The 23,597-nt window shown below is 36.3% G+C and overlaps 1 protein-coding gene across 1 annotated transcript in view; it reads right to left on the bottom strand.

Moving 5' to 3' along the window:
* FSIP2 (fibrous sheath interacting protein 2) overlaps positions 1-23,168 on the bottom strand; it is a 91,537-nt gene extending 68,369 nt beyond the window's left edge. The window contains exons 1-9 of the mRNA XM_044240947.1: positions 23,070-23,168; positions 22,602-22,727; positions 19,094-19,255; positions 17,995-18,084; positions 16,624-16,763; positions 15,143-15,284; positions 14,536-14,646; positions 11,213-11,339; positions 7,648-7,737 (exon numbers count right to left, since the gene is read on the bottom strand). Of these exons, the coding sequence (XP_044096882.1) occupies positions 7,648-7,737; positions 11,213-11,339; positions 14,536-14,646; positions 15,143-15,284; positions 16,624-16,763; positions 17,995-18,084; positions 19,094-19,255; positions 22,602-22,727; positions 23,070-23,168 (1,087 nt within the window). The remainder of the gene's footprint in view (positions 1-7,647; positions 7,738-11,212; positions 11,340-14,535; positions 14,647-15,142; positions 15,285-16,623; positions 16,764-17,994; positions 18,085-19,093; positions 19,256-22,601; positions 22,728-23,069) is intronic.
* Positions 23,169-23,597: the final 429 nt, after the last annotated feature.

The following is a 23,597-nucleotide window of genomic DNA, read 5'->3' as shown; positions in this document are numbered from 1 at the left end:
CTTTGCAAAAATGCCAGTAAAACTCAATGATATTGAAGCAATTTGAATGTGTACACTATAAGGTTGAATAATCCTGTCTTCCCAGATAGCAAGGAAGCTATCAAAAATCATTAGGGTTATGTCACAAAGGACTCAAGAATTATCTTAAACAGAGATCCCACTCACCAAAGCTATCAAACTTTCAGCATGAATAAGCACAGTAAGAGAACTGTATTGAAGCACTTTGAATTTATTTATATCTATAAATTCATAACGACATAAAACAAAACTGGTTGCTCACTGTTGGAGGATGCTACTGAAACAATTAACTATTTTGAAAACTGATAAATGGTGGTAAAATATTTAGCATCAATCTGCTTTTCTGAAGTATCCTGTACACCACATTGTAGCGAAGTAGTAATTAAGAGGAAGTTCATTTTATACAAGTATTACAGTTAATCCATGAAGAAGGAATGATAGATTTAAAATATCCCTTGAGGAAGTGGAGATGCAACATGGGGGATTAAGGGGGTAGGAGAAGAATGAATGAAACAAGATGGGATTGGGAGGGAGATAAACCATAAGTGACTCTTAATCTCACAAAACAAACTGAGGGTTGCTGGGGGGAAGGGGTTTGGGAGAGGGAGGTAGGGTTATGGACATTGGGGAGGGTATGTGCTTTGGTGAGTGCTGTGAAGTGTGTTAACCTGGCGATTCACAGACCTGTACCCCTGGGGATAAAAATACATTATATGTTTATAAAAAATAAAATAATAATAATTAAAAAAAATACCCCAACTTTGCAACCCGTAATTAGTTCATGGATCTAGGCCTTGAGCATAAATGGCTGCTAACATTACAAAGAGAAAGAAAAGGAGATATTATATGCTGCCCGATGGAAAGACTAATCACTATCTAATATCAGTCCTATTAGAGAAACAGAACCTGTGAATGGCTGCATAAGAAGACCCTGACCTCACCTCCTCCCTTGGACATACTATATCTCCAGCTACATCTAGAACAATTCTTTCTGAAAAAGAGGTAAAAAGGCCACATTTGATTGAGAGGAGAGGCAGAGACGTGGTCAAGCTGAGAACCCCACCCTTAGTGCAGCAACCCACAGGTTAGAAGGATTTCACAAATATGGAGCACATCAATGAGTTTGAGCTCTGTAACCGTGGGACCTGCACTGGAAATATGAGCCCCAAGTATTTGTCTTTAAAAGTCAACATGGCTTATGTCTAGGAGATTCAAAGGACACTGAGAAACTGAAGCTCTGTTCCTAAAGGGCTTGTGCACAGACTACTTACCCTGAGATCCAGCATGAAAGCAGCAGGCTGAAAATGCTTTTAGACCATATGTGAAGGAGATCCACCGGCTATTCTTAAAGAATTTGCTGGGCAGGCGAGGTCTATTCCAACTCTCTCTAGGGAAGGAGGTGCTGGTTGGTGCCATTTTTATACTCTCCTCCACTTCTAAGTGCTAGCAATGCCAAATGCTATTTTTTTAACTCTCTTAATCCTCTTAGCACTGCTTCTATGGCCCTGCCCCATGAAAGCCAGTGGGTGGACTTGCCTGCCCCAACGCTCCACTGTGGCCCTGCCAAAGTCAGCAAGTACACATAGTTCACAGGGGACACATTTGAATGCCTGTCTCTGGTGGCCAAGGGGCCCTGTGTTTTGGAGTCCCATGAGACTGAAGCAATCATAGAGTTCTTGGCAGGATGCTGCACAGACAAAAGGTGAAACACACCCCCAGTCTTCTTTCAACCACTCCTTTAAGACTGGAAGAGATAGATGTTTTGTCTCATACATAGAAGCAAAGAATCAATCCAATTGAGGAAATGGGAATGTGTTCCAAATTAAAGACAAGAAAAGCCCCCAAAGAAAACTTTAATGAAACAGGTAAGTAATTTACCTGATAAAGAGTTCAAGATAATAGTCACAGTTCAAGATGCTCACAGATTTTGGGAAAAGAATGCATGAACACAGAGAGATCAACAAAGAGAGAGAAAATATAAGAAAGTGTCAAACATAAGTCACAGAGTTGAAGAATACGATATCTGAAATGAAAAGGGTACTCTAGGGATTCAACAGCGGACTGGAAGAAACAGAAGGAAAGGCTAGTGATCTGGAATACAGGGCAGTGGAACTCACCCAAATAGAGCAGTAAAAAAAGAAAAAAACAAACATTTAAAAAGATAGATTAAAGGATCTATGGTAGTTTTACTGGGATGCCAATTAGACAATGACTGAGCCACTCAGATGCCCCAAAAGTGTATAGATTTAATTAATACTTTACAGGAAATACAGAAAAATAAAATAAAATACAATTTTTACATACAGATACAATCAGCAAAAGTCCAGTCTGTGAGGAACTTACAAAACAAGCAACTCAGTTTCTTCAACAAATGAATTTTAAAAAAGGAGGCAGGGACGGGGCACCTGGGTGGCTCAGTGAGTTAAGCCTCTGCCTTCAGCTCAGGTCATGATCTCAAGGTCCTGGGATCAAGCCCCGCATTAGGCTCTCTGCTCAGCGAGGAGCCTGCTTCCCCCTTTCCCTCTGCCTGCCTCTCTAACTACTTGGGATCTCTGTCTGTCAAATAAATAAATAAATCTTAAAAAAAAAAAAAAAAAGGAAGCAGGGAGGGTGAGAGAGGGGTATATGGAAGGAGAATATATTAGGTTACATAACAAATTATTGCAATGCATGTCAATGTACATTCAAACTAACATCAAAATATTTTTGTGACATTTATGACATCATTGGAAAGTTGATGCAGGATTAAACATTTTATTATATTAAAGGATTATTTATAACATGTGATAATGGTTTTGCTGTAATGCATTAAAAAATCCTTATCTTTTAGATATATATTTACATATTGATGGGCTGTGCTTTGGAAAAACAAGGCAGTGAAGAGAGGTTGAGCATGTAGACAAAAAATTATTCATGAGTCGTTGTTGAAGTTGATTATAGACACATTAAGGGTACTGCTGGTTTATATTTATTTTTGAAATGTTTAATGAGAAGAGCTAAAAAAGTCATTTACAAGGCTGGAAATATTTGCTATAAATAACACAAAAAATTAACATCAGCCTTATTGAATTCAGAACTTCTGTCATCAAAAGATAAAAGGAAACAATAGAAAAATTAGAAATTAGAAGTTATTTATTATACTACATATATGTATATAATAGACAAATGTCTAGTATGGCTTTAACTGTCTTTAAAATCCATAGGAAAAAGAAAACCCAAAAGAAAAATGGACAAAAGATTTGAAAAGATAACTTCTCAGAAGGGAAAACATGACCCAGAAATCCTATATTTAGGCTTATACCTCCTAAAGAATCTCATCACTGTGAGTACCATAAGATTTTACACACACACACACACACACACACACACACGTGGATGTTCAGTGCAATATTGTCCGAATAATAGATACTTACATCAACAGAAAAACAAATGTATAAATTGTGGTATATTCACATAATGGATAAGATCAATAGTGAAATGAAATAAAATGTCAGGCAGCACAGAGAAAAAAAAAATTCTGAAATGCTGAGTGTAAAAAGCAAGTCACATAAGACTGGATACAGCAGCATATAAGTTACATTAAAATATTTTAACAGTATCTTTGTCTGTAGTTTGTAGTAGTTTGTAGTAAATATATTTTAAAAATAATGATTAGACAATTACCAGATTTGCACCAGATTTGTAGTTCTTTCTGTGGGAGAAGGAAATCTGCTTTAAAGAAATTTGGCAAAAGATATAAACTTACAGCTTAAGGAAATTTAGTGAAACTTAAAACAGAAAAAAAAAAGAAAAGAAGAAATCCACACCAAGACATATCATAATGAAGTTGCTAAAAACTATTTCCCACCCCCAAAAATCTTAACAACCAGAGAAAAATGTCACCTTACTTACAGAGGATCAACAATTCAAATATGGCTTATATCTCATCAGAACCATGGAAACACAATGAAATGGAACAACAGTTTTCAAGTTCTGAGAAAAAATGTCACTGTATAATTCTTTATCAAATGCAAACACTATCATTCAGGAATGAAGATAAAATAAAGACGTTCTTAGATGAAGGGAAATTAAGGTGATTCAGTGCCAGAAAATTTGTTCTAAAAGAGATCCAAAGGGAAATTCTATAGACTGAAAAAAATGATACTAAAGAAACCTGGGATATCAGAAATTAAAGGGAATTGAAAATGGTAACTATCTGAGTGAATATAATAGGCTAATCTTCTACTTAGTTATTTAAATTTATTATATTTCTGAGTGGATGTTTCATGTATGTAGATGTAATACAAGGACAACTGTAACAAAGAGAAGAGGGATAAGGAGTCATATATAATGGCAAAATTTCCACATTCCACTTAAAGGGTTAAACATCTATTAATAGTTGATTGTGAAAAGCTAAGTACATTGTTAACTGGACCAACCACTAAAAAAAAAAAAAAAAAAAAAAATCTGTATAAGGAGGCATAGTAAAACAATAGTCATGGACAGGGGTGACTGGATAGCTCAGTCAGTTGAGCATCCTACTCTTGATTTCAGCTCAGGTCATGATCTCAGGGTGGTGAGATCAAGCTCCACATCTGGCTTGGCACTCAGCAAGGAGTATGCTGGCAGATTCCCTCCTTCCCTCTCTCTCTGCCCCTCCCCTGGCTCACACTCACTCTCTCCCTCAAATAAATAAATAAATCTTTTAAAAAAATAGTCACGGACAATTGGAAAACAAATTTTTAAAATGTCATGTATAATAGTACCAAAGAAATGAAGTACTTATGTATAAATATAACACAACATAAATATATATAAATATATATATACAAATATAACACAACAAGATCTCTATGCTGAAAACTATAAAAAGACAACAGAAATCAAGTACAACCTAAAGAAACAGAAAGAGATACGATATTGTCTAAAGATTGGAAGACCAAAACCTTTAAGGATTTCTTTTCTCTTCAAATTGATCTAATGTACCTCATTCAAAAGTCCTAGGATATTTTTTGCAGACAAGCTGATCATAAAATTTATATGCAAAAGGCAAATGAATTAAAACAGTTCTTAAATTTTGAGGGAAAAAATAGTAGAATTATAGTACCTGATTTTAAGACAGTAAAAAGTTACAATAATCAAGATAGCACAGTATTGTCAAAGAGATAGATGCATAAACTGATCAGTGGAACAAAATGAAAAGGCAAATAACTGAGAGAAAATATTTGCAAGTCACATATCTGAAAAAGATGTGTATTCATAATACATAAATAACTCCTTAAGCTCAACAGTAGGAAAACCACCCAATTAAAAATGAGCAAAAATTAAAAATGAGCAAAAACCTTCAACAGATAGTTTACCAAGCAGAATTTATGAAAGGCAAACAAATGTGAGAAGATGGTCATCATTGTTAGACATTAAGGAAATGCAAATGAATATCACAATGAGATACCACAACATGTACTAGAATGACTAAAATAAAAACTTGCTAAGACACCTGGGTGGTCTCTTTTGGGTGGCTTCTCTCTCTACCTACTCTTCCCCCTGCTTGTGTGCTCTTTTCTCTCTCTGCCAAATAAATAAAATCTTTTTAAAAAATTGATGACAATACTGATGGTTGCAGGACTGCACAGCAAGTGCATCTCTCATGCACTACTAGTGGGAATGCAAAATAATTTTTATAAGATTTTTTAAAAGATTTTATTTATTTATTTGACAGAGATCCCAAGTAGGCAGAGAGGCAAGCAAAGGGAGAGAGGCAGAAGCAGGCTCCTCGCTGAGCAGAGAGCCCGATGTAGGGCACAGTCCTAGGATCCTGAGATCATGACCTGAGCCAAAGGCAGAGGCTTTAATCCACTGAGCCACCCAGGTGCCCTGGGAATGCAAAATATTATAGGCATTCTGGAAAGCAGTTGGATAGCTCTTTATAAATATAAACATATGTTTACCATATGACTTGACGATCCCTTGTTCAGACAAAAAGCTGACTATAAACACTTCTGATTTTTTTTTTCATAAACACCAAAACCTGGAAATAACCAAAATTTCTTTCAACTAATGAATGTATACACAATGAATGTATATACACAAATTCTAGTGCATACATACAATGGAGTACTACTCAGAAATACAAAAGGAGTAAACTATCAATACATGCAATAACTTGAATAAATTTTAAACACTGAGTGAACAAAGAAAGACATTATGAAATGTCTACTTTAAGATTCTATTTATAAGACCTGCTCTAAAGACAAAAGAACTATAGTGATGCAGAATAATCAGTGGTTACCTAGCGTTGTTAGTGGGAGGGAGGAAGGTATGACAGCAAAAGGAAATTTATAGGTTTGACCCCTGAACAATTGTCACAGACTGATATCCTGGCTGAAAACAATATTTTCCATCTACCATCCTCTCCTAATAACACTAGAATTTTTGCCATCAATAGAACCAGTCTGTGTTGCATTAAACACTAGAGTTTTAGAAGATTATTCTGTGTGAGATAACTGCTGTAGAAACTGAGAATTTAGTTTTATTGTCTATATTTAGTAGAGATGGGGCTGGTATTGTCATAATTTTGTATGTTGTAATAACTACAGTGTCTTTAAAAAAAAAACTGTTGAACTTTAAAAATAGGACCCATGAAGCTTAGTATTGAATTAACTGTAACTCAGTGGTCCTGAGTGGAAGACAGCTTCCACTAAAGCAACCTTGTCACTCCTTGGTTTCTAAGTCTTGATGAGACTGATCACATTACATTACCAGGGAGGAAAGATTTTGGACTTTTTTTCTTTAGATTTGAACTGATAAGGCCAAAGGAATTTTAGCTTTTTTTTTTTTTTAAAGTTCAAATATTTATGTATTTAAATTATTTTTATTAGCTTATAATGTATATTTGCCCCAGGGGTACAGGTCTGTGAATCATTAGGCTTGCACATTACACAGCACTCACCATAGCACATACCCTCCCCAATGTTCATAACACAACCACCCTATCCCTACCTCCCCACCCCTCAGAAACCCTGTTTGTTTGCTGAGATTAAGAGTCTTTTATGGTTTGTCTCCCTCCTGATCCCATCTGGAATTTTAGCTTTTATACTTTAATTTTTCCCTGGAAACTTGATAGTGGGAGGAGGTTCATATCGTTCAACTTTTAATAGTCTCATATTTTTGATAGTATATTATTTGGAGGAGTTTTATGTTGTAATTTGGGTTCCTTGTTTTATCCATGAGCCTACTAGACAATATCAAGTAACACAGTATGAGGCAAATAATAAATAAGGTCCACAGTCGTTTTGGAGTTAATTTCTGACCCACTTAAGAGTTTTCTAAAATCATTTTGAGTGTTATTAAAACTGTTTTGCAATTTGTTAGGTTTAATATACTGCTTCTTTAACAGCAATAGACTCTTCATTTGATTTTTCTAAAATGATGACATAATGTTAAGTTTAGAACACTAAATCAGTAACTAGAGATCAGATTCTGAAAGCAATAGAGATTTTGTCATTACTGGTACGCATCACTCTAAATCAGTTATTTGACAACAAAAAACAGAAGATTTAAGCATTGAAAGCATTTATGCAAAAGATGCTATCCAAGCTCAGTCTTTCTCCAAATTACTACTTAGTATTTCTTATCAAAATATGCAATTACCATATGCTTCTTTACTTGCTCTCTGGTCACCAACAGTGTAAATTAAGTTTATATTATTGTAAGTCTTCTTTTTCTTCTTTGGAGAATAAGCTAAAGAAATGTAATAAAACATTTATTTTTAATAATAATGATGACAGAATTACCCAAGATAGACTATTTCTTCATGCCCAAGGGGAAGTGAGCCTTATGCTAATTTGTAAATATGGCACTGTGGGGAAGTACTGGAGAAAATGGAGAGATGTGAAATGGGAAGACAATTACTCTTGAAACATTATCCTTCAGTTTTATTGTTATCATTATATATATTATTAATTATATTATATTATTAATACATATTATATATATTATATATACACAATTACTCTTTAACATTATCCACAGTTAAAAGATATACTTGGAGGGACAGAATTTTCTTCTCGTAGAGAGAAAAGTGACACACAGACCAACTGTAACATATCATTTCCTGTCTGTGGGGGGAATGCATACCAACATAGCTACTGGCTTAAGACCCACTAGTCCACAGTGACTCTTGTAGTTCTTGGGTGTGCCTTCCAGCCTGGCATAAGCACCTGCATACATATTCTTCCTGTGTTAAAAAGTAATTTTATTTCCTGTTTCTAACCATTTACTTAGGGCAAAAGTTCCTCACATCAAGTGTACTCAGTTATACTTTCATCAAAGAAGTTTTCATTAGAGATGTAAAATGTGAGAGTGATCTGTCTCATTGGGGAAGATTCACCTAATATTCCCTTCTCATTCTCTCTGTCTCTCTGGAAACTGTCAACTTAGTGGAAGATGACAATGTTACTTGGAAGTATAATTCAATTTCATTTGTAAAATAGATATTCTCTGTCACCTTGGTAATATAAATTAAATTCATTTACATCTTCTTCAGAAGAGGGGTTCTGAGGTAACAAATGTCTAAAATGTCTACTTGAAACTCCTTTTCTACTAAGTGAGAAATTTAGCAGTTGAAGATGTAGGGATGTATATTGTTACTAAAGTGGTTTTTTTTTTTTTAACATTTTCTTTATTTGCGAGAGGAAGGGGGGAGGAGAGAGAATCTGAAGCAGAGTCTACACTGAGCACAGCTTGATCCCATAACCAGGAGATCATGACCTGAGCTGAAATCAAAAGTCAGACACTTAACTGACTGAGCCACCCAGGGGCCCCTAAAGTGGTTTCTTTTCTGAAGCAAGAGACTGTTGTCATTATTTCAATGAGCTGAATAGGTTGAATTAATCCATTTAGTATATATATATTTTATACACACACACACACACACACACACACACAGTACTCTTTTTCTGTGAACACAAAAGTGGTAGTTAGAATATTATGGATGATTAAGACACAGAAAGTATGTAATGAATGTATGGAGACTGATACAAAGTACTATAAAGGATTTAAAGGAGAAGGAACTTCCTTTTTTTTTTTTAGATTTTGATCATTTATTTGAAAGAGAGCACAGACAGGGGGTTGGCAGGTGGAGGGAGAAGCAGTCTTCCTGCTGAGCAGAGACCCAGTGTGGGGCTGGATCCCAGACCCCTGGGATCATGACCTGAGCTGAAGGCAGACACTTAACCAACTAAGCCAGCCAGTAGCTGCAGAGAAGGATCTTGCAATTAGAGTTATTAAGAAAGACTTTGTGGAGTGTCATTTATTGTGGAGCTAAACAAACTGTGGGATAGGGTTAGATGGACAGTGAGCACAGCACTCCAGACTAAGAAAATTGGACAAAGAGAGGCACATAAGTAAGAAAAGTTACTTGTGTTTTAGGAATAGTCAGTAGTCTCATTTGATTGGACAATGAAATAAATTGACTGCTTATTATGAGCTAGTGGTTTTGAGATTTTTAAGAGAATTTAGGAATATTCTTTTCTCTTCTTTTTTTTAAAGATTTTATTTATTTATTTGACAGATAGAGATCACAAGAAGGCTGAGAGGCAGGCAGAGAGAAAGAGAGAGAGAGAGAGAAAAGGAAGCAGGCCCCCTTCTGAGCAGAGAGCCCAATGTGGGGCTCGATCCCAGGACCCTGGGATTATGACCTGAGCCAAAGGCAGAGGCTTTAACCCACTGAGCCACCCAGGCACTTCTAGGAATATTATTTTCATTTTCAGATGATGAAACTTAGCTCACAGAAGTTAAGTAATTTGTCCAAGCTATTTACATGGCTAGATAATGGAAAAGCAGGGCTTGGGAATCAGCAGTCTGGCTCCAGAGCCTAAGCACTTCAGCTCTACGTCGTAGCTACCTTCTTCAAGGAGGTAGTGTGAAATGAAGTGTAAAAGTCAGAATAAATGAAACAAGATGGGATTGGGAGGAGACAAACCATAAATGACTCTTAACCTCACAAAACAAACTGAGGGCTGCTGGGGGGAGGGGGGTTGGGAATTGGGGTGAGGTTATGGACATTGGGGAGGGTATGTGCTATGGTGAGTGCTGTGAAGTGTGTAAACCTGGTGATTCACAGACCTGTACCCCTGGGGATAAAAATATATTATATGTTTATAAAAAATAAAAAATTAAAAAAAAAAACAATATGTAGCATAAGCAAACAAGCAAACAAAAAAAGTCAGGTTTGGGTTGGGCTCTCAATGGTGATGAACGTTTGACTCAAAAGTCTGAACTTCATTTAAGAGGTAATGGGGATCTTTACATTTTGGGGCTGGTAGAAAGCTTCAGGACAGATTTAAAGTTTAATTAGTAGCCACATGAAAAATGGATTTGAAGTAGGTAGAAAAAAGAGCTGATGGAAATTAGCTAATAATCTACTGGAGAAACATGAGGAGGCTCTCGCCTACAAACAGGATTGATGGGATGGAAGATGATTTTATTCTTTCCTAATACTACATAGCCATGATAACTCAAGCAAGGCTACATTTTTTATTCTGGCCATGAAATTGTAATTAATATCATTAATTTATTTAATTTAATAAACTCACTATATTTTATAATGTCATAAATAAAAGAAAGCTGATAGAGATTGGGCATGGCAAAGTCATGACTGGATGTCCCTCCTTTAAACTCTTCATTTCCTTTTTTTTTTTTTTCTTTTTTCCTTCTTCTCTACCTCCTCCTTTCCTTATTCCCCAACCTCCTGCTCCCAGCCCCCAACCACTTTCTTCTGGTATTGCCCTTTCTGGCTGGCAACATAGTAGATTACCATGTTATTATATAATAGCAATTATCTTACATGCAGGTTTTTAAAGTTTCATTTATACTTTTTATGCTAAAAAGTCTATTATTTTATGCTAAAAATACACTTTTTTTTAGCATATGTAAGTTGATTAGAACTGCAATATAGGCGAGCTTGTCTACTGAACCACTTGATAAGATTATTTTACCTTGTTTTAATTTTTACATATATGTCTGCTTTTCAGCTTGAACTATAATAGAGAAATGCCTAGAACTGTGCCTAGCACAAAGCAGATAGCAATTTTACAAACAGAATTTTGTAATCAAACAGAATTTTGTAATCAAACAGAATTTTACAAAAAGATTTTTATGTAAATATATAAATAAGAATTTTCTACATAGCTCTATCAGCTTTTAATATTCTTACATTCACAATATGTTCCACCTTGTCCTCTGTAATGAAATGTGTCATTTCTCATCTCTTCTCCTTTAAAGTTGTTTTCTTGCATTTTTTGTAAATGATAAGCCATTTTTTTCTCTAGAAGGGCTTGTTTCTAAAATATTAATATATATATATATACATATAAGTTAACATCAGCTTCCTGATTAAAAATTAAAGACAAATATTTAAAGTGTGAGAGTATATATTAGAAATCAAAAGTCACTCCTGTCTTGTGACTTGTAAAGTTACATGGTACAAATTTAGGAGGGCAGTGAGGGGTAAATTTCCATCTGTGATCAAACATGAGCACTTAGATACAGTTACCTAAGGTACAACTTCAGGGAACTGGTCCCGTCACAGATGAGGTGGGGTCTCTTAATCATAGCTATCCTGCAGAGCTTAGGGAATTTCTAAATCATCTTCAATGGGAGGGATTCCTGAGTAACTTAACCAAAAACACCCAGGCCGACCAAAGATACACATAATACATGAAACATGTCTTCCCTTTGTGAATCTCTGGGCTAATATTGACCCTAGATGTCTCAGAAAGGAAATGGCTGTGCAGAGAAAGAACCTTAGAGATCCTCAAAGGGTTCCCTAGAGTATTATTAGCAAGAGATGGATCAGTACAGGTGTGTGAGGAAACTAAGCAGGGCCACAGAAAGGACAGTACTAATGCATTAGGGAGAAGAGTGCTTGGCACCTATCTATCATGCCTATTTTCACTAGCTACTCTGGAAGAACTTTGTCAGTCACAGGACATTGTGTAGATTTCTAAAATGGGTCTTGCCTCAGTGGTGGGGAATAACTAGTGTCAGATTGAACATGGCCCTGGACCTTCTTAACAAATCTTAAATAGTAAGACCTATAACAATCAAACTGTTTCCAAAGAAATTATCTACATTCAAGGAAAAAAGCTGAAGGATATTTAAAAGAATATGAAAATATTCAGCAACCAAAATGTAAAATTCACAATATCTGGCATCCAGTCAAAAAATACCAAGCATAAAAAGAAGCAAAGAAATATAACCCATAAAATGAGTGATCAATCAATCAAAACTGACCCATAATGACACAAATGTTAGAATTAAAGATAAGACTATTAAAACATAAGAAAAGATATAGAAGGTATAAAAAGGAACAGAATCAATTTTTTAAATGTATGAGGTAAATAATATAAGATATGCATTAATAGTAGAATAGACATTGCAGAAGAAGAGATTAATTAATGCACAGTCAGGAAAAGAAGCCATCCAAAAGGAAACAAGGAAAAAAAAAAGTTACAAAATGAAGGGTATCCGTGAGGTGTGGAACAACATCAAGCAGCCTCATATGCCTACAGAGAAGAGAGAAAGGGCAAAAGAAATATTTGATAATAATGTCCATTATCATTTTTCCTACACTATGTTATAACAGAGGTTATAGTCAGGGCAATCAGGCAAAATAAATGAAAAATGGATCCACCTTCAAAGGGAAGAAATAAAACCACCTTTATTTGAAGACAAGATAATCATTTATGTAGAATATCAATCGGCATCTAGAAATAAATTCCTCGAATAAGTGATTTTGTCGATGAAAAATACAAAATGAATATAAAAATACGCTTTTCTATATACTAACATCAAATAATCAGAATTTTAAATAGTTGGTAAAAATACCAATTATAACAACATAAAAATTATGAAATACCCAGGGATGAATCTATCAGAAGATGTGTAATACCTGTAAACTGCAAAAATTAAGGAAGTCTAAATTAATGGAGAGCTATTTAGTTCATTGGTTGGAATACTCAATATTATCAAGACATCATCTGTGCCCAAATTGACAATAGAATCAACATAATTCTAATCAAAATCTTGGCAAAATTTCTTTATAGAAATTGAAAGGCTGATTTGAAAATTTATATTGAAATGTAAAGGGCTTAGATTAGTCAATACACCTTTAAAATAGGTCAAAGAGCAGAAAAGAGTCCAGAAATCAGTCTATACAACTGATTTTTGATAAAGGTGCAAAGGAAAAATCTTTTAAAGATTTTGATAACTGTAATTTGGATTGTGTATATATATATATGTGTATATATATATATATATATATATATATCTCAACAACATGTCAATGTGAAAAAGATTAATCTCTTGTATTAAGACATGATTCAAAAGAAACAATTTAGAATAACTCCACTGGAAATATCTAGAATTCAAATAGCTCTGCCAATAACCTGGCTCAGGCAGCCTGTGGTGTTACCATGCCTAAAATCAGTGGTCATGTCTAATGGGCTCTCCCAGCGCCAGAACTTGTCCCATTGCACTAGTTGCCACTAAAATTGGGTAGGACTCCTTGAAGAGTAATTGGTATCAGAGACCTGATAAAAAAGAGGAGACCTGGGACATTCTGTTTCTCTCCAAACCAGATACTTCCAGAGATGTTTGGAATAAAAAAAAATCAACGTGGAGAGAACGCTCACTGAAAAGAGGGGTAAATATTGGAAAATAAAAATTATGGTAAAGTGGAATAAGCTGAGCTCACCATCCCAGCACTGACAATACTAAAAGGTGTATGTAACAAAATTAGAATAAAAGCTTATCATACATCTTTAAATTCAAAATATTAAAAAAATTTCTATGTAGTGTTTGTATCAATATAACCGAAGTATGTGTATCTTATGCCACATCTGGGTTTGTCAACAATAAGCCACTGAAATTACTTAGAATTTTAGAAAAACATTAAGTGATATGGATAGTTATCACTGTTATTTTACTAAATAAAAAACAATCTACAAAACACCCTATAAGGCATAATAACATAATTTATTTATTGTAATAAACTTTCATAGAGATACTACACCATGTGTGTGTATGCCACATAATAGGGTGATGCTGGGGTTACAAATATTTTTTTTTCTTTCCTTTTATACTGTTTATACTCTATAATCATAAAATATTATGTACTATTTAAAATTAAAAACAGTTATTCTAAAAAAAACTAGTTGGTGGGAGATATTGAGAACTTTTTCCAAGAAATTCTGAGTGTCAGAAAAATCAGTTTATCATTTTTTTCTAGAGGAATTACAAATATAGTTTATGGTGTGAGATAAAGTTAAAAGCAGTTGTATCAAATAGGACTACTTTTCAGATTATTGTCAGGATATAATGGGACAAAATATAGTGAACTTCATAACTTTCAGTTTTATGTAAAGCGTATCATTTGGGGTAACTGGCTGTTTGTTACCTCACAAACTGTATTACCAAATATCAAAGCTGGCAGAAGCTTCTTAAACAGTCCCAGTTAGAGGTTAAAGCTCACCCTACCTTCCTGTCACTCTCTTCTCTGCTTCTACGCCGTTGTTCCTCTATCCTAGCTTCTCTTTTAACATCTTCTCCAATCCTTGTCAGAAGTAACATCTCTTTATTCTTCCATTCCTAGAGAGTGCGAATGTTACTGTACTCAGTACCTGTTCACAATAAACCTTTGTATTCTTTCCACCACCAACAAGCAAATTAGAACAAGTAAGGGACCTAACAGCAATCTGGTCAAGCATAATTAAAGTCATACATAGGCTTTAGGATGGGCTTTTCTTACAGACTCCTATTACGAATGCAGACATGGTTAGTTTTTACTAAAGCTAAATTTAAAGAATTTTCCACCCTCTAATGAAGACTTTTGGGGAGTTAAAGTGGCTAGTGACTTTCACAATTATCTCTTTAATAGTAGATATTAGCTCAGATAAATAGTTTGTCGTGTCAGCCTCATTATTTTATGTAACAACTTGTATATTATAGCTGGGAAAAAAGATTAATGTGGATAAATGATTCAGACCTGAAATTACTTCAAGAAGTATGATAGAGAAGTAAATTAATTACAAATGAAGCAACTGTATACAATTTTTCTCTAAATATTTTAAATTTATTATCTCACCTCTTCAATTTTTCTACGAAGACTAAGTTTTCTCCTTGTGTATTCTCTCTGTCGTCTTTCTTCTCTATCCATCCGAATTAGGCGTTGCTTTTCTGCTGTGTGCTCAAGTTGTTCTAATTCCCTATTTATCATATCCAAATATCTAAGTAAAAGTGCAAATACAAGTAAAGGTGAATCACTTCTTTCCCTTATGATGGCATCATCTCCGCTTTGATACTCCCAAACCACCTTCTAGCTTGCTTTTTATGTCTTTTTTTTTTTAAAAAAAATATTTTATTTATTTATTTGACAGAGAGAGATCACAAGTAGGCAGAGAGGCAGGTAGAGAGAGGGGAAGGGAAGCAGGCTCCCTGCTGAGCAGAGAACCAGAAGTGGGGCTCGATCCCAGGACCCCGGGATCATGACCTGAGCTGAAGGCAGAGGCTTTAACCCACTGAGCCACCCTGGCACCCCTGCTTTTTATTTCTTAAACTGCAGGAATTTTTACAGTTTTCTTATCAGCTCTGCTCATGGACCTTTAGACCAGCCTGACCCACCAACTCACCATACTTCACTCCTTATACAAATCTCCCTAGTATATAAGTATCTCTTATTATGGTACGACCAATGATAAAATGTGGAGCAAATTTATTAAAAAAATTTTGCACAGTAAGTATTTGTAACTTTGTAAATTTAGGAATATGGGTTTGCAAAGAAAGCTAAAATAACCGAAACACTGACTTCAAATTTGGAAAAACACCAAAAAACAAAAAACAGATCTGAGTTTCCTAAGAAAAAGACATGTACTAAGTCTGCTGTAATTTACCAGGCCTTGAACTAAGAGTCTGGGTCTCTGGTATGTCAATCTGTTTTATGGAACTACCATGAAATAAAAATATGGAATATAAAAAGTCAGGCACTGCAGCCCAATCTCTCACTTTAATGGAGGAGGAGGAAAAAGACTAATAATATCCCTTCACTTCCTGAGAAATGGTCTTGATCACAGAATGGTAATGATTGAACGTTAGTAAGTAATATCCAAAGACTTTAAGACAATTTAGAGATGATGCATGTTTATATTAGCATTAGATAAAGTTTCGTTTTTTGACTTTTCACTAATTTATTCAAACTTAATGCTGTCAGTCCTTAAAGATAATCATAAGAAGCTACTGTAGAAGCATGTGCTAAAGATAATTTTCCTCCATCTCCTACAATAGGAAGGACATTGGATCTGATTTTGCTTTTCCATTTATCAGCTTAGATTACCTTTTGGACTTGCAGCAACCCCGTCTTTTCTGGCAGAAATTTCTCTTTTCAGCTTTGCCACCATAATTTCCCAATTCCCATAACTCCTGGTCTCCTTTCCTCTCCATAGTGGGGATGGTAGTGGAGTTAAGTAGTGTCTAGTTCTCTAAAAATCCTACCTTCAATTCTTTCTAGTATCTTCCTACATATTTGGGTCCACAATATATAAATGCAACACACATTAACTTTAGTCTCACCTGTGCCTTATTAATCGTTCCTGATCTTTAATAGATTGGGTACCTTCATGTAACAAAAAATTTTGGAACCGTGCAACATCAGAACGTCTAGGTATTTGACTGTTTTCCTGTAGTCTATTTACTTGTTTTGCAAGCATTTCCTATAAAAAAAAATCATGTTATCATATATACACATAAACATAAATGTATGTAAATTTGACTATGTATATATAAAATCTTCTTTTTACATTCCCAGAAATAAAGCTGTCCTATCACATGCTTAGTAAAACTCCTGTACTTCGTGAATAGCTAATTCTGTTTAGCTGTTTTATACAAGACAGCCAACCCAAAATAAAGATCTTTCTCTGAAAATAAATGATGAATATTTCATCTTATTTTTCTATCCATTCTGAAAAAATTAAATGATAATAAGAAAAGAGGGGAGGGGAAGCTCTAGACATAAGGGGGAAACAGGGTAAAATATAGAAAACTTAATAGTGTAAGAAAGTCATTATTTCCTACAACTCTCTCTCTTTTTTAAGACTTATTTATTTATTTCAGAGTGAGAAAGAGCACAAGTGCACAAGTGGGAGGAGGGAAAGAGGGAGACAATCCTCAATCAGACACCACGCTGAATGGGGAGATCACGATGGGGCTCAATCCCACCACCCATGGGATCAAAACCTGAGCCAAAACGGAGAGTCTGATGCTCAACTGACCGAACCACCCAGGTGCCCCTCTACATCTCTCTTAACCTTTGAACATAAATTTGTAAACATACACACACACAACACATTTCTCATTTTTATCCAACTCTCTTGACCCTAAAACCTGAGTTCACTCATGCACATGTGCACACACTGTCAAAAATTGAAAGGAAGTCACTGTCCATATCCACTCTACAGCAGCTCATTCCACCTCACATTTAAGAACATCTTTTGTTGAATGAACACAGCTGCATGTGTGTGGGTACACATGCACAGTGTACATATTATTCCGGTCACCAATAGGACACTGTAATTATTCATACTCCTTCTTTCCTGTTACAAAAGCTGTTTTGGGGGACTCCAGCGGAAGAATCTTGCTGCCACAATAGACTCTTCCTATTGCTCTTAGCTCAGGTAGAAATGACATATCTGAGTAGTAATTTAATTGCTAAATTACACAAACTACTATTGGCTTGTTAATAGATTGACTTGGTTCCTTTTCTTTTCTTTTCTTGGCTTAATATAGCAATCTCAAAATATTATTTATTCCTCTTCTAAATTTTCATTTCAAAAAAGTAGTTTGTCAAAATTAAAGGTAAAAATATTATGTGAAAATATTTTGCATACAAATAACGCTTTCTTCTAAGCTCTATGTAAAGAAACCAAATTTAAGTGTTTAACTTACTTGATCTCTTATATAGTTTCTTTCAAAGTCTAACTTTAAACTGGTAAGATACTGTCTGTACTTATTCAGTTCTCTCAAGGTACATACAATCTAAAAAACAAAACAAAACAACAGTAATGACAAAAATATATAAATACAAATATTTAAAAATCATAGCAATTACTTTCCTTTTATTTATTTATTTTAGAAAAGATTTTATTTATTTAATTGATAGAGATCACAAGTAGGCAGAGAGGCAGGCAGAGAGTGAGAGGAGGAGGCAGCCAGAGAGGGAGAGAAGGAAACAGGCTCCCTGCTGAGCAGAGAGCCTGATGCAGGGCTCTATCCAGGACCCTGAAACCATGACCTGAGCCAAAGGCAGAGGCTTAACCCACTGAGCCACCCAGGCATCCTGCAATTACTTTCTGAGGAAAAATAGTAATAGCATACCACTTGACAATATTTTTGTATTAGGAGTGATAAATTGCAGTAACTCTTTACAACTTTTAATCAACAGGAGATTTCTAACCAGTTATCATTACTTTATTAATATGCATTATGCCATGCTAGGGGATTTAGTACACACAACTGAGTTATTAGAAGAAATGTAAACAATGAATCATGGAACACTACATCAAAAACTAATGATGTACTGTATGGTGAATAACATAACAAAATAAAAAAAAACCAGTGTAATAATAATGTTCTATCCCAATAAGAATATATTTCATCAAAATTCTATCTATTACTAGGTTCCTATTTTATCTCAAGTTTTTACAAAGCTTAGGGGACATAATCCCTGACAAGCATACAGTGACCTTAGAGACAGAGAAAGAGGACTATTATACATCTGGGAAAATTACCTTTATATCCTCAAATTATTTGGTTATCATCTTTTGATATTATAAAGAAAAAAGATGAGGGAAGAAGCAGTTTCATTTAGAAGAAACTATTGTCTGTTTTCCTTTAACCCAAATACTGATTAATTTATAAAATTTCCCATTAAGTATTTCTCATGACCAAGTTAGAGGTGATACAGACCCCCCAGCAAGCTACAGAAGCAAGTTTTATCAAGTTTTGGAGGTTTATAATGATTAAAAATAATTAATCTTCTACCCACTTTATTATTGCTGGTGATATAGCCACCTTTCTTTAATCTTCTCAGGATATCTTTGCGCTTATAGTATGCTCTTAAATGTGGATCATGAAGACTTTTATATTGGTTTTCCAAAAGTCGACAATAAGGATCAGTCAGGTTAAAACCGTAAGAAGGTTGAAAAAGCTGCAAACACAGATTTTAAAATATTATAAAGGTAAAACTAATGAATTTCACTTTTAAATATTAATCTATTGAAATGGCTAGATTGTTCACTGAAATTAAGCATGCAAGAAGAATTTGAAGTGGGGGAAGAAACAGCAACAGAAAGATTTGCATTAGGCAACAGAAATTTATATTATCCTAACTTCTTTTTCCCCACTCACCTGAGTTATTCTAAAAACCTACCTTCCCTCAATTAATTCCTCCCAGATCACTATCAGTCTCTGGCTCTTGGGTCAGAGAAGAAAGAAGGAAAAGAAAGGAAATAGGATGAAATTTGCTTTAATGTATAAAGAGAGTGAACGTTATGATTCTTCCTTTTTCTTTTCCCACTTCTAGGTCAAGGTGCTCACTAGATTTAAAAGGATAAAGGGATAATAGTAATTATGATTATTATATACCAATAATCTGAAAATGAATAAAATTAAGAAAGTCTTTCACCACGATTCATGGAAACAACTTTAGCCAAAAAAGTAGAAGTAAAACTTAGATATTAAATATAATGAATAAAGGTTATTTTGTATTAGGGTCTTATTTAAGGCAAGAAACCCAGTGGTCTTTGAGAGTGGTACATTCAGGGGAAAAAAAAAATCAAGGTCTGTATTATAAAGCTCAACATATTGAAGAATCAAGGTCTGTATTATAAAGTTCAACATATTGAAGAACCAATTATAAAAGATATTGATAAGGATTGAAGTTTCTTTATATGTGTAAAGACCACATACAACCTTATACAGTAGTCATTAGCCTGTAAATGAAAGAAAATATCAGCTAATAGTCATCTGTTACCTGTTATCTGTTACCTTAGAGTAAACAGCTGAATTATCTCATCCATTTGTAAATTAAAACATTACCAAAGTGAGGTGGCTTTGTGGTGTGTGTGTGTGTGTGTGTGTGTGTGTGTGTGTGTTTCAGCCCGTTTTCCAATTGCAGGATGGTGATAATGGGTTTTGGGGAACTTCTGAAAGGGAAAAAGTGGAGGATGAAGTAGGTGTGGAAGTTGTCCTAATATTTTGTGTTCTTTCTTTTCTTTTTTCTTTCTTTTCACTTTCCTTTAATTTTTCCTGGCCAGAGAAGTGTAGGTTAGTCTAAAGTACAGTCAAAAAGTACTCGGCTCAAGGGAAAGACAACTGGAATGTGTGGAAGACATGGCAAACCCGAGAGCACCTGCCCTGCCGGCAGATACTCAGTTCCCCTGATAAGCCCCTCCGCATTGTTCACCAATTCAGGTCTGGCTGCAGGTACCAGTTTGTGACCTCTGTGTTCAGCCTGGCAGGAGCCACCTCTGTCAGATTCTGAACACTAAGGAGCCTGGCTAGGTGGGACCCTCAAAAGAACCCCCTCAAGCTATAGGTGCGAGGATGGTTCATATGTGGGCAAAGGGGCAGACTGCAGGAATATGACAGGATGCCAGTTTTCCTTTTCCATTTAAAAACTTCCTTGATAAGTTTCTGACTTCTTGCTTAACGCAAGGCTTCAATCTCTTCCAAGGATGTACATCGTAAAACAGAACTCCCTCTTTACTAATGCTTCCCTGAGAAGGCAAAGAGAAGAATCTCTTAGGACAGTGTCTTGAATTCAGTAAGACCAGGTACAAAGCCCATACCTTTCTTGCAAGGGGAACAATCAACAATCATGACTCAAGAATGGATTGATTTTTTTTTTCTTTAAAGATGTTGACATTTAGCTGTCAATATCTCTTAGCTGTTGAACTTTAGCTGTGAGGGCATTATGTTTCTCAGGACCAAACTTGGGCTACTGATGTGTAAACAAGGAACACCTTTTAGACATGTCCATTCATTAGAGCCAGTGTGTGCATCCCTTTGTCAATTAAAGTGGTTGGTTTCTTTAAAAAAAAAAAAAAAACTTTAAAGTGTAAACATAAACCATCTCTTTTTTGAGATTGTACTGAAAGAAAAAGAAGGATCTCACGAAGTCAGTCTTCAGGGAAGTAGTCTGGTGCTTGATTATGATTACATGAAGTTAGTTTGGGGGGAATAAATGTAATAAAAATAGAACATCTTTTAAAAAAGTAGTTGACAAGCAAATTAATATTTGACAGAAATGGTAACTCAGCAAACAATATATTTGACTAAGCAGACAAAAGACAGGGCTAAGTTTATACGCTGAAGAGATTTCAAGCATGGTTTAGAAAAGCTAGTTTGTTTGGATGTGACTTAGCCAAACAGTGTGAGGTGGCCTATTTTTCGTTAGCTTGCTCTATTGTAGTAAAACAAGGGGGAATTATATATTTCTCAGAAACAAAACTTTGAGTAATCATATTTATTAGGCAAGTATCAAATACCAAGGGACCCTACTAATTTCTGATGACATCATAGATAGAAGGAGGGCAGAAGGGTCACTCGGAATTCTTTCCTGTAAAATTTTTTGCACTATTGATCAAAACACTCAAAAAAAAATGTGTTGAACCTCCTTCAGCATTAGCACTGAGTCAAAGGCTGGGGATGTTTAAGGGTCAAGGTAATGCTGAGGACTAAAAACATGAAAGTTTGAGGCAGGCACACTATACCACAGTGTGATTTACATTATAAAATTATAATTATAAAATTATAGTGTTGAGTAAAATTACACAAACCAAGGACAATGCAAATTTTAAGGAAATATAAGCTAACTGGGAGCTGTAATAGCTCAGAAAGAACCTTGAAAGATGGTTCAGATTCACAGATTGGGCAGAAGAGGAGACAATATGTCAGTTTGGAAAGCAAGATGAAGGCACAGAAATATTAACGTGGTATGTCTCTTACATGGCGTTAAGAGACCCCAGGTGGAAGACGCTGAGGCTCTCGATTAGAGAAAAGGCTGGATGAGGAGGTTGGGGCAAATCATGGAGTCATTAGTTAAGTACTAAACATGTTAACTTATTTCAACGTCACTGTTTTCTCACTGAATGTATGAAATAGAATGCAGTCGTAACAAAATCACAGAAAAGTATTCTGTAATGCAGGTTTTGTCCAAGTTATTACTGGTTGAAATCATAACACAATTAGACGCCCAGCTAGCACCAATAAGCTTTTACCTTTCAACCAAATAACACAGTTATTGTAAAGAAAAGTTAATGTGGTTCTGTAAGTTATGAATTAAGACATAACTAAGAATCTAAACTTTCTAGCCCAAGATACTGTGCAAACTCTACTAGATGAAGTTGCTTTGTATCCATCCAGATTAGGTGAGGGGCTGGTTATTTTTTTCCCGTGTATGGCAGCGCAAATTCCCCTAGTGGGCTTTGTATCTAACGGCAAGTAGGAAAGAGCAAAGAAAACCAACATAAGACCATTAAAAATTACTTTACCTTTTCACTTAACTTCGTGGTATAGTATAAAGTTTTGCTTCCTGGGATCAGAGGCAGCTTGACCCCGAGAGGCAGATCCAGTAGTTGACCCGCTCCGACCCCTGGTAAGTGGGTTTTGTGCACGCCCTGTCAGATGCAATTGGAGAGTTTGGCCTTTCCTTTTAGTATTTGGTATTAGGCCAATCTACTCCTACTCCAGTCAAGATAAGTTATACAGTCAGGGCCAAAGGGTCCCGCCCTCCCAGACAGCCCTGAAGACCTCCCGCTTCCCGGGTCACCCGCTTCGCCAGGGCGCCACAGCCAGTTGCAGCCAGAGCGGGCCGAGAGCACTGCCACCCGCCGCCCGCACGAGGGCGCCAGAAGCGGGCGGTTAGGAACCGCGCGACGGGTCTGCCGCTCTCCCTGCCCCGACCCTAGAGGGCGGGAAGCCTGGCGTAGCACCACGACGCCAGGCTAGCTGCCACTCACGTCTCCGCATTGCTGGCTGTCCGCGGCCAGGCTACTGGTGGCCGTCTTGGAGGCAGCGACGTTGGCAGCCTTGGAACAGGCGCTGAGGTACAGCTCCATCGCCGGCCTGGGCCCTTCTTCCCCCCTCCGCCCGCCCCGGTCTCCTTCCCTCGCACCCCTTTCTCCGTCGTCGTGCCTCCGTTGCGACTGGACCCGGAATGGCCAGTACCCCACCTCCGCGAGGCCTCACCCTCGCGGCGTTCCAGCCTCCGAACTTGGGGGCCCCCGAAAGGTGGTGCCCTCCCGAGGGCTGGTCCCCAGGGCTTGGGCCTGCAGCGCCCCGGATTTGGGGAAATCAGCCCTAGGGGCCTGGTCGGCGAGGGCCACAGTCGAAATATTATTTCTCTCGGAAACCAGCTCCTCTCAGACGTACACACCCCAAATCCGAACTTTGAAACCTTTGCGGGAGGGTAGCTGGCTAATTTGTCCTGGCCTCCAAGGAGCTATGGTTTGGCCCGGGGGGGGGGGGGGGGGCAGGGGGAGGCAAAA

This window comes from Neovison vison, chromosome 3 (assembly GCF_020171115.1).
Source record: "Neovison vison isolate M4711 chromosome 3, ASM_NN_V1, whole genome shotgun sequence".
Classification (NCBI taxonomy): domain Eukaryota; kingdom Metazoa; phylum Chordata; class Mammalia; order Carnivora; family Mustelidae; genus Neogale; species Neogale vison.
The sequence above is the reverse complement of the archived record's forward strand: the minus strand, read 5'-3'. Positions and strand labels throughout refer to the sequence as shown.